The 16,442-nt window shown below is 39.9% G+C and overlaps 1 protein-coding gene across 8 annotated transcripts in view; it reads left to right on the forward strand.

The window, feature by feature from the left end:
• Nucleotides 1-16,442, forward strand: part of LOC117431653 (collagen alpha-1(XXIII) chain-like) — a 53,118-nt gene that overhangs the window by 17,551 nt on the left and 19,125 nt on the right. For 7 of the 8 annotated variants that reach the window (XR_009308122.1, XR_009308123.1, XM_058996056.1 and 4 more), the window contains exons 5-13: nt 3,826-3,897; nt 4,444-4,551; nt 8,703-8,729; nt 10,299-10,361; nt 11,130-11,174; nt 11,763-11,798; nt 11,925-12,002; nt 15,596-15,649; nt 15,830-15,874. Coding sequence is in view for 6 of the 8 variants with exons in the window: in XM_058996056.1 (XP_058852039.1) it covers nt 3,826-3,897; nt 4,444-4,551; nt 8,703-8,729; nt 10,299-10,361; nt 11,130-11,174; nt 11,763-11,798; nt 11,925-12,002; nt 15,596-15,649; nt 15,830-15,874 (528 nt within the window). In the remaining 2 variants the exon portion in view is untranslated. Of the gene's footprint in view, nt 1-3,028; nt 3,086-3,825; nt 3,898-4,443; nt 4,552-8,702; nt 8,730-10,298; nt 10,362-11,129; nt 11,175-11,762; nt 11,799-11,924; nt 12,003-15,595; nt 15,650-15,829; nt 15,875-16,442 lie in introns of all 8 variants that reach the window. The other variant, XM_058996054.1, reaches the window with a different exon arrangement.

Genomic DNA, 16,442 nt, shown 5'->3' on the forward strand with positions numbered 1-16,442 from the left:
GTTTTGTGAAGTATTTTGCATTCCCGAACACACAATGTATTACACAGTCAGTTTATTGCTATAACACTGCTGCCTGGCTTTCCGTACCTTCATATGCATTCGCATCGCTTCGCCTAATATTTAAAAAAGTGATTCACTCTGATTTAATCAACAGTTTGCCCATTTGTAATGCTATTATTTATTTCAGGCTCTTTCATGTAAACTGTTCCAAATTTGAGTTTTAGTGCCAATGATTTACATCACAATGCATCCAAGTTACAGCATGTTCATCTTGCTATAGGGGTCATTTCAACCAATCAAAACCTTTATTCTCCAGATAAGGTGATTTTAAGAACAAATTCGTATTTACAATGACTACATGGGAAAAGGCTCACACCACCACAGCAAACATCAAACAATAAATAAGGAGTAAAAAAAAAACATAAAATCAATGATAAAACATACTAAACCAGCACAGATGTCAGTCTGCAATGAGTCGACCCTACGGCTAAAAGCAACCTCAGATATGAATGGTTCTAATTTGAACTTTTGTTGAAAGTCATTCCAGTCATTGGCGACTGCAGACTAGAATGAAGTGCCTGATACCTGGTTGTGGAAGGGATGGGTATTCAATGACACGGGAGACAGAAATTAGAGTGGAAACACCACACAGGTGCTCAGATTTATTTTTACTCCTGTGAGTTGCACTAATTGACTTGAGCCCGTAGAGGGTGCTGTTGTCCGTGGTCTGGCTACCAACTATGGTATCCAGAACCAACGGGAATACCACAGCAGGGTACTCAGTACAGTTCAGGGCACTCGCAGGTGCTCAAAAATAATGAAAAATGAAAAAGGCAAAAAGAAACAGGGAAAATAAAACACAGTAATGAAAACTACAAAATAAATGTGCTGCACTTCGCAGCGTGATTTTCCCCCAGTCGCCGCTATTCGTACAACCTGGGTCTCCGTCCTACTCTAGGCCGTTCCTCAGCTCACTCTTTAACAGTGTCAGGGGCTGCCCAAGGTTTCCCCACTTTCTCTCTCTGGCTTTAAATTATTGTCTTTAATTTTCTGTCCGGAAGGTTTTTTCTCTCCCGTCCTTCTTTGATCAAACGAGAACGCTTGCTCGTCATTCTGGTCTAAAGGGGCAGATCTGAGGAAACAGCAGAGTATTAATTTATAGGTTAAGCAATACCACTAAAGCCCGCCTCCCAGCCACTCAGAGAGGGGGAAAGCGCACACACCCTCTTCCCCACCTCTCCGTGTCACCGCCATGACTGGCAGGCAGATCCCACGGGACTGCCACCCCCCTTCCTGCAGCATCGTGCATGCGTCAGACGGCCAGTCCAGATCTCTCCCTGTTACACTGGTCTACATTATTATTATTATTATTATTATTATTATTATTATTATTATTATTATTATTATTATACATAGAAAAATAGTTGGTCTAAGTATAGAGCCTTGAGGGACTCCTGTTGTGACTGGAATCCAGGCTTAATCATTAGGACTGCCGATGGTAGCCTTAATACGGAGAGTGGCATTGCCGTCAATAGGAGAAAATCAGGACTGTAAAGAACGTGTCTGTGGACCAATTTTACAAATCAAACTCTTATGATACCTGTAGCTTAACAGAACAAAATGTACCCTGATAGTGAGGTGGGGAGAGCCCCAGAACAGCTGCTGCGAGTGTCTTATTAGAAAAACAATTAGGGTTATTTTAAAAACCATTAGTGTTATTTTACTCCAGACATAAATGTAACATTTCTGGTATAATGATCTGAGAACCGTTCTTGACCTTTGATAGTTTGCATGGATTTGCCCAAGTCATATGTCAATGTCTGACAAGCATTTTCCCAAACACTTGCTATACATATAGTGAGTGTAGCAAGTGGGAATCAAGGTCACCTCCACACTGAAATCAATGCAAACTCTACCCATCAGTGTGCCTGTAGCGTGTTTGTAGTAACCCCAGCAAGAAAAAATTCAGATCCAGTTAGTCTACTTTTGTTAAAAAAATCTGACAAACATTTCAACGAAATCCTACTTGGCAAACCCACAGGGACTATTGATCAATTTTAAATATGTGTACATTTTAATGTCAGTTTTGAATTTGTATAGTTTTTTTTGTATCCTGTGATATACTGTACAGAACACTGTCCACCGTCACATTTACAGCATCGCCATTCTGTCGACAAATTATAAATTCAGTTAATCAGATTCAGATCAAAAGCAGAACATAACTCTTATTTTTAATGTATTTATGATGCACTGTAACAGGGGTGTTTGTTACATGTGTGGGTATCCGCTGATTAACAGGAGAGACACAGAGATAGATGCTGAAACGCCGCTCAGGCGTCCAGGTTTTATTGACAATGTTTACAAGCTGTTGCAGTGGTAGGTGGCCGCCACTAGGGTACCAACAATGGTAGTCCTAGTGTGGGAGGACATACACAAACAACATACAAAATCAACTAGAAAATAAAAGTTGACCAAACAGTGGTCGAGCGCTACTCCCCTAGAAAGGAGGTCCCGCTCCAGGAACAGTCTCCCTGACACTTCCTCTCTATAGCGTTTCCACTATTCCTTCCAGTACTAGCGATCCTGGTATACACACAGTGATCCTAGATCCAACGATCCCGCTATACACATGGTGATCAAAATAATAATTCATTTTTCCTTTTATATTTATCTCACCCTGGTTAACGCACGCAGTTGTGAGGATCCTACAGCCAAACTCGCCTTCCCTGCTTGTAGGACAAAGACACTGGCTTTCCAGCTCCTTTTTAAAGGCATGTGGCCAAGGTTAATTGATCAATTAATCAATGAATGCCTGGCCACATTCCACACCTCACTCATTACCAAGGGAGCTATTGTTTTTTAGGTTTGAAGTTTTAGTTACATACTGTGCATGACTCGGTTCATGTTGAGGAGCCTGTACTGCACACCGCTGCTGTTCATTCCATTAATGCTGCAGTACCTGTTTGAGTAAGGGCTGTGCTGCTGTATGTATAGCATTGCCTCACCCTGTCCTGTGTTGTGTTCATAGGGCTACCCTGGCTCAACCGCTGCAGCACTACTCAGTAATCAGATTCTTACAGTGAAGGTTTGTGGGAGCGTTTGATACAACCGGGTCAGACCTCTGTCCTCTGACTGCTTCTCCACTGTCCCTCAAGACTTTACTAACAACTGCAATCTCACTGCTGCCTCAGTTTAGTTCATCTGCAGCACTGAAGTTCAACATGATGTTGATAGTAAGCATACTGTCAAATAGACAAGTTAAAGTAATTTGTTCATCTTAGTTAATACATATCACAAAGCTTCAACTCATGATTTCAAGTTTGATTAAGGATTGAAGGACTATAGGAAAGATTGACTCTTGCTGAATTACAGTTGAAAGGGGTTTTATTAACTGAAAACTAGATTTGATTGTTCAAAAGGAGCTTTATAAAAAAAACAGTCCTTAACAGAATAGTCCTTAATGATCCCATAGGTTTTTGTGAATTCAGACCAGTGTATCAATGCATTACGATTTTGTTGTCCATTTGGTAGTTACCAGTAAACAGTCCGTTAATAATTCTCATTGTATCCAGAGTTATTCGGTTGATCTTCTGCATTCAAAATGAACAACAAACATGGCAACCAAATATGACATTGAGGCAGACTTTTCTTCATTTATTATTAACCTCATTCCATGGCCTGAAACTGAGCCATTTCTACTCCGGGGTGACGTTGTTCTTCTCCAGCCTCTGTACTGTATTGTAACTGCCTGGTTCCTGTTTCTCTCTACCCTCCTCCTCCTCCTCCTCCTTCTCCTCTGCCTCCTGGCACCAACTCCCTGGCTAGATGGTCTTTCCACGCTTCGATCACGGATTCCTCTCTGGCGATCAGCCAAACTTTCAAAGGAGGATTCTGAAGGTAGCGCTGACTGTGACCTGAGTCTGCTTGTTATCCTGCTCTCTTTCTGCACTCTGCATTGTGAAACTGTCTTGTGCATGCCGCTTGTAATTGTGTGTGTATTAAAACTGAAAAGCTCACAGACCCTCTTCTTTTTTGAATGTGTTGCCGAGGACCCTGTTTTAATGATCAGCGATCCCCACTTGTGGCTTGTCCACCCCAGGACATTGTTCCAACCAGACTCTGATCTAAATGGTGGCAGATCTTAATGCACCACTGATTTAGATAATACTGTAAAATAGGGTCCACTTATGAAATACAGACCCTATTCCAAAAGCTTTAACTCGTGAGTTATTTGGGAATGTTTATTTAAAGTCAGTTTTGATGGATTCAATATATGCATGCACTGTGAAATGAGCAGCTTCATTAATATCAACTTGAACAGGGCCCAGCATCTCTAACAGTGCATGTCGTGAGAGTCCGAGTGATTGTATTTAGATACGCCGCTGTTTAGATCATATACATGAGATCCTTGTCTGATGATCTTCTCTCTTTTCTTGTGGTCAGGGGGATCAGGGGCAGGCCGGCCCCCCAGGGCCACCCGGCCCTCCAGGACCCAGGGGACCTCCAGGGAATACAGGCAAAGATGGACCACGGGGACCTCCCGGAGAGCCGGTGAGGGGCTTGTCTGTCTTAAATGCAGGGTTCCACAATCACGTTCCATTGTGCACTGCTTTAGAATTCTTTGGTGTCAATACAGCCTTTCATCGTTTAGTGCACTCTCCATCAGAAAGAATGCAGACCTTGCTGACAGTCCAGTTTGTTTGCCCCATGGTACACACCTCCTTCTTCCCCCTTGAAGCCAAATAGAAATGCTTGTGGTATTAAAAAGTAAACTAGTAATTATTTTACTGACGTCTTATTTATTGCATACAGATGTTGAAAGACTTTTTGCCAAATAATCAGTTGTTTATTTGTAGTACTTCTATGGTCCTGCTGCTTCTTGCATTGGGAAGATTTTTTAAATGACATCTTCAAAGCCAGGAAGCTTCCCATTCCCTGCCCCGCTTATAGTTGTTAAGATTACAACCTTATATCTCAACACATTTCTATGCACTCATCTATTTGCTGTATGAACGTAAGGGAGCATGCCTCAGAATCCTTCTCTTATGCTGTGATTTGACCTCCAAATTCTCAAAAGGTCCAGATAATGACACGGAATAGATGAGACACAAACAGGCCAGATAATGACACAGAATAGATGAGACACAAACAGGCCAGATAATGACACAGAATAGATGAGACACAAACAGGCCAGATAATGACACAGAATATATGAGACACAGGCAGTTTTTATGATTCTGACTCACTGGGACAATTAAAGCAGATCGCTGTGCACACCAGTGTGCTGCGGCTTTTGTCATCCCAATAAATAGATGAACGCAATTCAGAATTTCATATGGTTTTGATAACTAGGGCTCTACCATCGCTGGGACCTTAACGTATTTTGGTTTCGTATCATCTGTTTGTTTTTTTCCTATTTTAAAAACAATCTGGCTAGCTGCTGGTGAACTTAGTTACTGGCATGAGCTTGAATCGCTTCTCCTTAAATTCTAGCACATCATAGTCATGCAGTGAAACAGCCTACAGCACAATACTGCGGTCCATTAGAAACCCCTTGAATTCAGTCTTGTATTGAGAAGTGAGTTGAGTTGCCTTTAAAGGCACTTCATACTTTCTATTCTTTTCCCAATACATTCTTTTACAAATACATTGCTGTTTAAATGATACAAAATATGTTCATAAATCTTCTACTTCCATTCACTAAACAGGTCTCAAATGTGCAGTTTCAAAAGAAACATAACATCTCAAACACTTATTTTCATTTTAAACATCTGGTACTAAACTAGGTTAAAAAGTTCTCATTTGACTTGCCTTCTATGAAATATGTTAGACTTGCACTTCCTAGGTCATTTGCCCCAGCAGTGTCTTCAGGGCCAAGCATCTTACTGGCTGTAAAGCTGTCAGTCACAAAGGGAAGCAGCTGGTTGGTTACTGACTAGAAAAGGTTCTGAAAGGCTGGGGACAATTTCACACTCCAAGGCTTGCAAACAGAGATTTCTTCAACTTACCAGGTGTCATGTTGTGACAGGGTAGCCGCGGGTGGTGACGTTAGGCCAGAAACAGATACCACACAGACAGGTACTCGGGTGAAAAAGCACACTGCGGCGCCGTATTTATTACACAAAAATGAATACAATGTTTTAACAGAAACACTGCTCACACAGCAAAATAAAAGTTTTAACAAAAACCAGAGTCTCGAACCCAAAAGAAAACCAATACCCAAGTCAGGCTGGGCAGTCGCCTTCACTGATCCTAACAGTTTCTAGACTGTTATAAACTTCCTAGGTCATTTCACCTGGCTTCTTTCCTGTTGATAACCAATCAGCTGCTTCCCCTGATATTCTTTCAAACAAGTAACAAGCTTTGACCCAGAAGACATTGCTGGGGTGAAATGACCAAGCACGTAAAGCAGTACCAGACTTCCAGGACGGCAAGGCCAGCTAACTGAAAACTGTTTAACCTAGTGTAGTACCAGATGTGTGCTTTAAAATGAAAATACATGTTTGCTATAGCATGTGTTTCTTTTGAAACTACATTTGAGACCTATGTAGTTAATGGAAGTTGAAAACGGGTAAGATTTATAGAATTGTTTAGTTAGCTACAATTACTTTAATGCCAAATGTCCTATTGGGTAACTGTGCCAACCCTATATCAATTTAATCTCTACCATTGTCATGTTTCTGTCTGAATTCCCATTTCTAATTTAATTTTACATAGGAGACCAGTACACAACTGTTTTCCAATTAATCTGATCGGAAACAAGCCAGCAATAGCTGGGCTTGTATGATCGTGATATAGGGCCTTGGGGAATAGACCAAGGAGAATTCACTGCATTCCCAACATCTCATTGTGCTCGGAGATGGATTGCACACACATTTCTCTCCCTGTGAAGTATAAGTCACCACAGCACAGAGAATATTCTGCAAAACATGCAATGTGGTGCTTGTCAGTGTTTTCAGTTACTGTTACCCTGATGGTAGAGTGGGTGGGAATTATGATCTCTAAATAACTAGATTTATGTATTACTGTGACCTGTTTTAATACTTGCAGTACATGCATCCAAAACTATAAAACACTCAGTAGTGCTTCATTTAGAAATGCTCAGAGAAACAAAATAAATGCAAAGTCAAACATTTTGACAAGATAAATTAAAATGCTGTTCAATTCCTTTGTAGAACACTGACATCTGGTGGCACTACAGTGTAATTGACACCAATTAGCTTGCTTGAGGTTCTTTTCCGAACGCTGTGAAACAAGGACACAGCAACCTATTTTTTAATGGTACTGCCCTTATAAAAGTTTCCCACACTAAATGTGCACAGTAATTCTGCAGTTTTCCTAGGCTTTTCCCATGGTTATACTGTGCATTTACCATAGTTTGCCATGTTTTTTCATGCTTTACCACGCCTCTGTGGGCTTTATAATGCTAACAGATACAATGTTTACCTGTACAATGTGCTGCCATTGTATTTTATGTAGCAAAGTGAAAAAACATGTTATTGTTTGGACATTTCAACTAGATTGTTGCAGGGGGACAGGTTAATAGTTACACTTGGGTATACCTGATGAACTGTACTTAGATATGATCCTGTTGAGGTCACAGAGGTGCTTTTAAACTTTCACAAAGTCTGCCAGATGTGCTGACTGGAACAGAAAATCAAACAAATAGATCTAAACAAGAAGGAGAATCCATTAGTCGAGATAAGCGATGTCCTACCAACCCCAAGCATTAAACAGCTTTGTCCCACAAGCATAGTAAATAGAATACCTTGGTGTCTGTTTAGAACATCATTCCTGGAGTTTAGCCTTCTGTGCATTTTAGACCATGGTTTTCCCAAATGGAAGATTGTCTTTAACATAACATTTTACAAGAATCCCTCACAGAGCTGACACTTTCAACAGGGCAAACCTCTTTGAGAACAGTTTGTAAAACATTAAAACATGTTAAAGGGTGCTATAAAGCTGCAATAGTTCCACTGTCATAGTCCAGAGTATTCAGCTAGCAGTAATCTAGTTAAGGATACATACATGTACAGCTATGGGCAAAAGTTTTGCATCACCTAGAATTTTAGGATTGAGACATTTTATTTATATATAGAGAGAGAGAGAGAGAGAGAGAGAGAGAGAGAGAGAGAGAGAGAGAGAGAGAGAGAGAGAGAGAGAGATACTGTGTGTGTGTATATATATATATATATATATATATATATATATATATATATATATATATATATATATATATATATATATATATAAAATCTTATTTAACATCATGAAATAAAATCAACTACAAAACAATATTGCAAATGTCTACCACAAGCCACAATAGTAGTAAAGTATTTCATGTTGTCATGTTGGTTTTTAATTTGTCAATTTTTTGTTCAATATATCCTAAAATTCAAAGCGGTATGTAATTCAATATGTTAACATAACATTATTCAGCATGTTTCATTCGACTTTGTGAAGCAAAATCAGTTAATTTTATAGGGTGCTGCAACACTTTGGGCCATGGCTGTAGGATTGGAATATGAATAATATAGCTTCATGAAATTCACACAAGCTGGTTATGTTTTTTCATATAAGTGTGCAGTATTTATTACAATGTGTTTTAGATCACTTCAAACTGCTTGAAGAGGAATCTGAGCGTAGTCTTGGAACTCAAAGTAACGTGGGCCCCTGTGTGGGTTTTTTTTTTTTTTTCCCAGGGGGAAGATGGTGCTCCCGGACAGAAGGTTAGTAACAAGCAATGTTAGAACCGTTTCAGAGCAGGGGTATCCACGGGGGCTCCTGTTTTGGTCTGTGAGCTGTGTCCGTGGTAAACCATTTCACAGCAGGGCACAGGGACTCCTGTTTGGTCTGGGAGCTGTGTCTGTGGTAAACCATTTCGCAGCAGGGCACGGGGACTCCTGTTTGGTCTGGGAGCTGTGTCTGTGGTAAACCATTTCGCAGCAGGGCACGGGGACTCCTGTTTGGTCTGTGAGCTGTGTCCATGGTAAACCACTTCACAGCAGGGCATGGGAGCTCCTGTTTGGTCTGTGAGCTGTGTCCGTGGTAAACCACTTCACAGCAGGGCACGGGGGCTTCTGTTTGGTCTGTGAGCTGTGTCCGTGGTAAACTCATATGCCAGTGACAATAAAATCCAGATACAATAAAATCCAGATTTTGTCAAAAGTCACAAACAGGAAGGCATTCTATGTTTGGTGACAGGATAAACTGTCTTCACCCAAATCGGATGGAAAAAAGTCAAGAAAACTATACAGTAACAGACTTGTGATAAATAGGTTATTCCAGAGCTTGTTTGGATCAGGTAAGGCCTTCCTTCCACAGAAGGGCAGTCGGTCATTTCCAGTGCACGGAATGCTAGTTCTGCACATGGAGCCTCTTGCTCAGATTTTCACTGGCAGCCCTTTCATCAGCTCATTATCCAGTATGCATGACAGAAGGGTTATGTGACTGAAGGCTGATTCTTTCCCAAACACACTATCAGAGAGTAGGAAACAGGCTGCCCTGCTCCCCTGGTGATGCCATGCCTGTTAAAATTCCCCCATGTGGTTTCGTTTGATCTGCTCCCCTCTGAGCCAGATTAGCTATGTTATTTTTTTTTTTGTCGTCTTCTGATTTTTGTGTGTGTATTTGTCAGAAGTTCTTCAGCAAAGAAATCTCATGTGACTGGTTGCACGCAGACATTATTGGTGAAGTGACCTGCACCAGATTTTTCTGCATTGCCCCAATGAGGTGATGTAATGCTGGAAGTGTAGCATTGCACTGACAGAAGCCAGGTCTCAGAGCTGAGTTTGTATTATGCTTATTATTGGTTCTGTATGTTTGTTTGTTTTTAATTGCCTTTATAATGGCTTCCAGGAGAGAGAGAACATTTCTGCAAACAATCTGGAATGCGAGAATACTCTGAATCGATGCAGGCTTTACCTTTGCTTGCCAACTACAAGCAAACCAATAGAATGTGTGTTGATGCCAGTTAGGAATAGCAGTTGAAAGGTCACATTGTCACATGATTTGAATATAATGAGGAAGGCTGTTCAGTCCTGGTACTTATGAACTTATGATTCTTCAGACAAGCTCAAAGGAAGTTGAAAGCCAGGAACTGGGAACCACTTTTGGTACAAAAGATTTTTCCTACAATTCTTTGTTTTTGAGAAATTTCTGGAAATTTATAAATTTCCAGTGGGGTATGTAAACTTTTGACTGCAGCTGTATATAGGGAAAAACAATTGGCATGCTACTTATTCTTTAACTGCTGGGAATGTTGAGGTGTTTAATTGATCTTCTGTTGTGTTTTTCAGGGAGAGAAGGGTATTAACGGTTTCCAAGGTGAAAGAGGAATCGATGGATTGTCAGGAACTAAGGTAACTTACCTGAGCCCACTTCCACCACACTAGCTTTCACTGCCCCAAAAACACTGGTGAGCACAGTTAATCAGTTCAGTAACGCTTTCTTTAATGTGTTATCAAGGAGATAAAGGAGACATGGGTGATGTGGGCAAGCCTGGGCCTCAAGGGATCATGGTTAGTTTGATGTGTCAGGATGTGAGTGGTGCTGTAATAATAAAATGTCCACAAGGAAAGTATATTTATAAAAAAGGTCCCAAACAAGAAGATTCTCAAAATAATACAACAATAATCAGTCTAAGGCGTGCGTATGGGTTGAGGTGATGTGGCAGTGTAGATGCTCTGGGTGGTAGTGCTGGCTCCATTGCTTCAGCTCCCATGGTGCTCACCTGCCAAAACAAAAACAGCATCTCCAGCATCTCACTGTATCAGCGTAAGGGCCTGTACTCACGTAGCTGCGTCCCCTTTGTACTGCTAAACTGCTCCCTGTGATCAGCACGGCGCCACGCTCTATCCAATCGCCACGCATGAAGTTACAAACTGGCAAAGCTTTTCAGATAGGGTCAAAGAGTCAAACCAGTTCTAATAATATACATACAATCCACCATATATCAATGAGCTAAAGCATGGAAGACCAGCCAGCTAATTCAAACTTGCCTTTTAAAGAGATGTTTAAGACAACTCTAAACTGTTTAATTAGTCTTATTGTCACTTACTGTTGAAAATGTAAGATGGTTTTATACACTGGAAGAAAAATTGGGTGCAACCATTTTCTGGTCATTGCAGGGGGAGATGGGAGCGCCTGGAATTCCTGGATTTCCTGGGCTAAAGGTAATACCCATGGTTTCTTTCTTTTCTTAAAGGACTAGCTAATAATTGAGAGAGCGTCATGTAGTTTACTGTTCCCTTGCCTATTTATGATGTTTACAATCATTGGGAATCAGAGTTTACAGGAGTTCAGGAACCGATACTCATTCCTAATTGCCTCCCATAGTGTCCATATAGCAGTAAGAGCCGGCACCATTGTGGTGTGCCACTTTGGATCAGGTTTCCTTTTGTTTTGCAGGCAGCACACTGCACACAAGGGTGTTGACGCTTAGTAATATAAAGATACTTTAGATGATCTATTAAAGGTCAGGAGACCAGGGAAAAAATGTAATTAAAAAAATAATAATACACTTGAAGCTGCTTCAAAATCTACATCAATTATCTCTTACTGTTTGTTTATCGTTTTAGATATTAATCCATTATTTGAATAACAGCACTTTAGATTAAAAAGGTTTAAACTGACAATTTCTGGTCCCCCATCTGTTTCGGTGATACAGCAGTTTTTAAAAACATGTTCAAGATGTATGCTTTTGTTTTTATTTCAAGGCTTTTTGATTTAGTTTAATTTATATTGTTGTGTTGTGTTTTTAGGGTGAACCAGGAAATGACGGGCCAGCTGGTCCCAGGGTAAGTAATAATTAATGTAAACTGGAATGGGAAAAACTCTTTCAGATATCCAGAGTTTTTTCATGTGTTGGTCATTCTGTTCTAAAGTACCAATCTTTTATATTTCTGTATTTTGTTATATTTAAGGGTCTACCTGGTCAAAAGGGTCATCAAGGAGCAACTGAGATCATAGACTACGATGGAAGAATACATGAAGCCCTTCAGGTAAATAGTCTTCAGAGGAACATATTATTGTAGTGTTCGAATTGAACCATTCTGGGCTATTGAAATGCAATCCCCAGGGTTATCTGTTTGCCTTTTTACAGCTAAGAGTGCTTCAGGTTTCTGGAATTCAGCCTGAAGATTTTGACATGGCAAAATGCAAACAGAAAAAGTTATATAAAGTTATATACAATCTGGCAGTGAAGCATTAGCTTGTAACTGATGGAAGATGTTGGAGTTGTACTGTGTCTGTGCATCTCTTTGCATGAACCCTCACCTCTCAGAAATGAAGACCTGGGCACAGTAGCTGATTTCCTTGCTCATTGTGTTTTCTTAAACTCTGAAGCTGGTAGAACTCAATAGAGCAGCCTGCTCTTCCATGTTGGTCACAGGTATTGTTCTCCACAGTGTTTTAATGAAACAGGATAAAGGGGGCTCTAACAGCACAGTAGATACAGACCAACATTGAGGAGAGGACTGAAAAATAAATCTCCCACCTACTCAACTTTACAAAGCTGAGGCGGGTAACAGCCTCTGACATACATATATATATATATATATATCTAATATTGTGTTTATTATTAAAACAGGCTATCCAGACTATCAGTGTCATGGTAATGAAGGAGAGAGCATGCTGTGTGCTGTGCAGTGAATGTTTACTTGCTACCCCGGTGAAGCTGTGTACTAAACTGACCACAAAGTCAAATTATTTTAGTGAAATGCTATTTTTTATTTTACATCCCCTGCTATAAATATTTTATTAAAAAAACTATATTTTATATATATATATATAAAATACATGGATGAAGGCATAATAACATGGTAGTGATGTCAAAATGTGATAATTCCTCTAGAGGAAAATATACTTGAACTTTGACCCATTCGACTCCTCGAGACCATCACTTTCAATTCAAACACAAAATGTCTAGTTTTCAATCACTCGACAACATACAGTACAGTTCACTAATGATCAACAAAATGAGAATGTGTTAAAATAAAAATAAAAAAATGATGTAAAGTTGGTACATTCGTATCTCAGTGAAACTGTAGTGGAACGGTGTGGCAAAGTGCCCCGCCCCTGTGTGCATTTGTGTGTTCTGTGTTGTATGTTGCGTGTGTTAATGTTGGTGTATAGATTGGTACACGGGATATAAACGGGTCTGTGTTTCACGTATATTTAAAAAGTGTAGATTTGTATTTAGGCACGGGATTGCACATCACGCACGTGCATTTAAAATATAATATGCGAGCACGGGGTTGCACAGAATTAATTCACGTGCTGGGATTCAAGTGAATAATTAATTAGTAATTGAATCCCAGCACAACAGTATATATAGAGACACATTTTCACTCACTGGTGGTTAGGTGTTCGGTGAGTGGAGAACGGGATTGGAGACGGAGATAATAATAAGCAGAAGAATAGTTAAGTGTTTTCACTCACCGTGTTTGTTTGTCTCCGTGCACCGTTTGTCTGTGTAGTCCGTTTTGTTTGTCTATTTATTTTGGCGTGTAGTGCCGTGTCCAGTGTTTTTGTCTGTTCCAATCTTTTATTTTCTGTTCTGTTTATTAAATGCTGAACGCGATCACGCGTTCAGCCTCACCAAATCCCCATCTCTCTGTCGTTTGTGTTCCTGTTTCTGGTCTGACGCCACCCACTCCGGCCGTCTTTGTGACAAACGGGAAATTAAAACAAGGTAAAGGCAAGCATCCAAATAAAGCTAACGCACTAACAGATAACGACATAAAACGTCTGTACAGCACTGAAACACTAAGTTTAAAAAAAAAAAAAAAAAAACTTTACTGCTGAACCTCGTCTTTTTTAATATTAGCATCACAAGGGTATCCATGTAGTATAAAAAATAATAGATGGGTCTCTTGAGTTACAGGAAAACAATTCCATCTCGGGGTTCTGTGACAGTTTATAAATTACTCGACCTTCGGACTCGTAATTTATGACATCATAGAAACCCTAGATGGAATTATTTTCCTGTAACTCACTGAAGCCCATCTATTATTATATATGTTTTAACTAACTACGAGAGATTGATTAGTTAAACATCAATTTTAATAAATAAGTGTTGTGGTATATTTTTTGTTTGGAATTTGACCTGTAGCTAAACATAATGCTGTTTTTTTTGGTAAGGTAAATGTTATTGAAATGTGTATTTAAATATTTTAACTGTCTCTTTAAAAATATTTATTTAGTAAGTATGTGTCCTGCTTTAATAGATCAACAAAGTATAAAACAAATTTTACGTTAAAATGGATTTTTACAATACTGTAGTAGCGATTCACAAGAAAAATAATTACCATGAATGACTTTAGCGTACAGCTGATTTTTAATAAGAAAATACAGTAAATGCATGGCATAACATTTTGTATATGTTTTTTACTAACATCGGTGTGCAATGTGTTTCTTTCTGTGACAGAAACCAGAGAGATATTTCAAAAGGCTCATTTAAAGGACTGGGTTATTTCTCACTAGTGTTGTATTGCTGGTGGATTTTCTTTGTTCTTTATTTGATCATTATTTGATTTAGCCTTACTGGATATCAATCAAAAAACACAACTTAAAAACAATCAATCGAAAGGTAAAACTTAAGTCCCGATTTGATCGAGCTATTGCCTGCTACACTGTGCCACAGCTGGATTATTTAAGAGCAGTTCACAGCACTGGATTAAATCCACCACCAATAATCTCATGACAACCACTTCTGCGCCTCATCCAGGCAGGGCACAGGCTGATCAAATCAACCCCGAAGTCAAGTCGACAAACAGTTTGGCCCGTGCCTTCATCCGTGCTGTGATGAAAGTTAGGATCATTTTCCTGATGAGGCATTAATACGCTGATGAAGGCACCTGTGTAAACATTGGTCTGCTTGACTTCTTGTACACTGATAAACATGACTCCCAGCTTTGTGAACCGCGTGGCCTCTTTCCCGGTCTCTAATGCTGTCAGTTGGGCTGCTGTTGATTAGTGTCAGTCACGTGAGATTACAGGAGCCAGCGATCTCTCGGTTTCTTTACTTTTTTGATCTCATCAGGGGATAGGCTGAATCTTTATAATTGCTTCATGCTGCAGGAGGGGAGAGGAGGCTTGAGCTGCGTTTGGCATTACTAGAGCAGATCTGCACTGTCTCTGTGCATTCCTCGCAGTTATTCTCTCGGGGTGGTTGCAATTATAGGTTTCTGACGCATATTTTTCCTTAAATGCAGGCTGGAGCTGTGGTTGCCAGGCCTAGTCCACAGAACAGTTCATTTGCTTATCTTTTGTTTTTGTATCGCAGTCAGAGGTACACGGAGCAATCACTGTTGCACAGACTATTTAAAGTGTCAGACATTTCGTCTATTAAATATGTGTTTTATAAAAGATAACGTCACTGTATTTTCTGCAGACCCCAGTTTGAGAATCTTTGTGAAGACACTGAAGTTTGGTCAGTAACGACAAGGGAATGGTCAGAGCAGTGTCTTAAAATTACACAGTTTATAAACAATAAGACGGATAGAGCAGCAGTCAAGTAGACCATGTTTACACAGGTGTTGTGGTGCCGCATTAATATACAATAACTGTAACCTGTCCTTGTGTTGTGTTTCAGGGCCCCGCTGGTCCCCCTGGCCCCCCCGGTCCCAAGGGAGATGCGGGACCAAAGGTAAGCTTAATGTCATTGTGATGCCTCGTAATAGGCAGTAGCACTTATTTTTAGGCACTATTTGTATTATAAAGCACTATATTCACTGTGTATTTTCTTTGTTGGGACAGTATTCTTTTTGGATACGCATTATAAGCTATTGAAATGTGTTGAACAGTCATTTATTATTTTGTGACACAGGGTGAATTGGGATTACCAGGTACAGCTGGAGTGGATGGAGAAAAGGTAATTATATACACTTTGAAATTAAACCACTTACAGTGCTGTTGTAAAAGTCCGTATGCCGTAGTTTGGATTGCATGCTTTCTGAAGAGTTGCTTGTTTTAAAGCGTTGCCGCTCTTTAAATCGCATTGTGGTGAATTTCAAGTAATGTCTGATTTCTGATTTATTAAATGTTTCAAAGATGTTCTGCACAATCATTATTAAACTGCCACATCTCTTTTGGAAGCTTGTTGTGGAGGTGTCGCAGTAAAACCTTGTATTTGAATTGCCTTCACCCCCTCCAGCAATGCTCCCCCGTCTTCCTGTTAGTTAGGAATATATTGCAAAACGCAGTGGAAGCAAACCCACTACAGTGTCTTTCCTGTGAGGCCCACTTGACTTCAGTTTGCTTTTTTTTTTTTTTTTTAGCGAAAAATTCATTTGGATAGCTGTTAAAAATCATAAAATGTCATCTAATTCTGCATACTGGTTTGTGAGCTATTCTAGTTACCCTCTCCAAAGAGTGTAGGCTACCCCACACCGGCGTGACTGGCAGCCGTTACATTTTCAACTCCTTGTTTTCTTTATTGC

Source organism: Acipenser ruthenus, chromosome 22, assembly GCF_902713425.1.
Source record: "Acipenser ruthenus chromosome 22, fAciRut3.2 maternal haplotype, whole genome shotgun sequence".
In the NCBI taxonomy this organism is placed as follows: Eukaryota; Metazoa; Chordata; class Actinopteri; order Acipenseriformes; family Acipenseridae; genus Acipenser; species Acipenser ruthenus.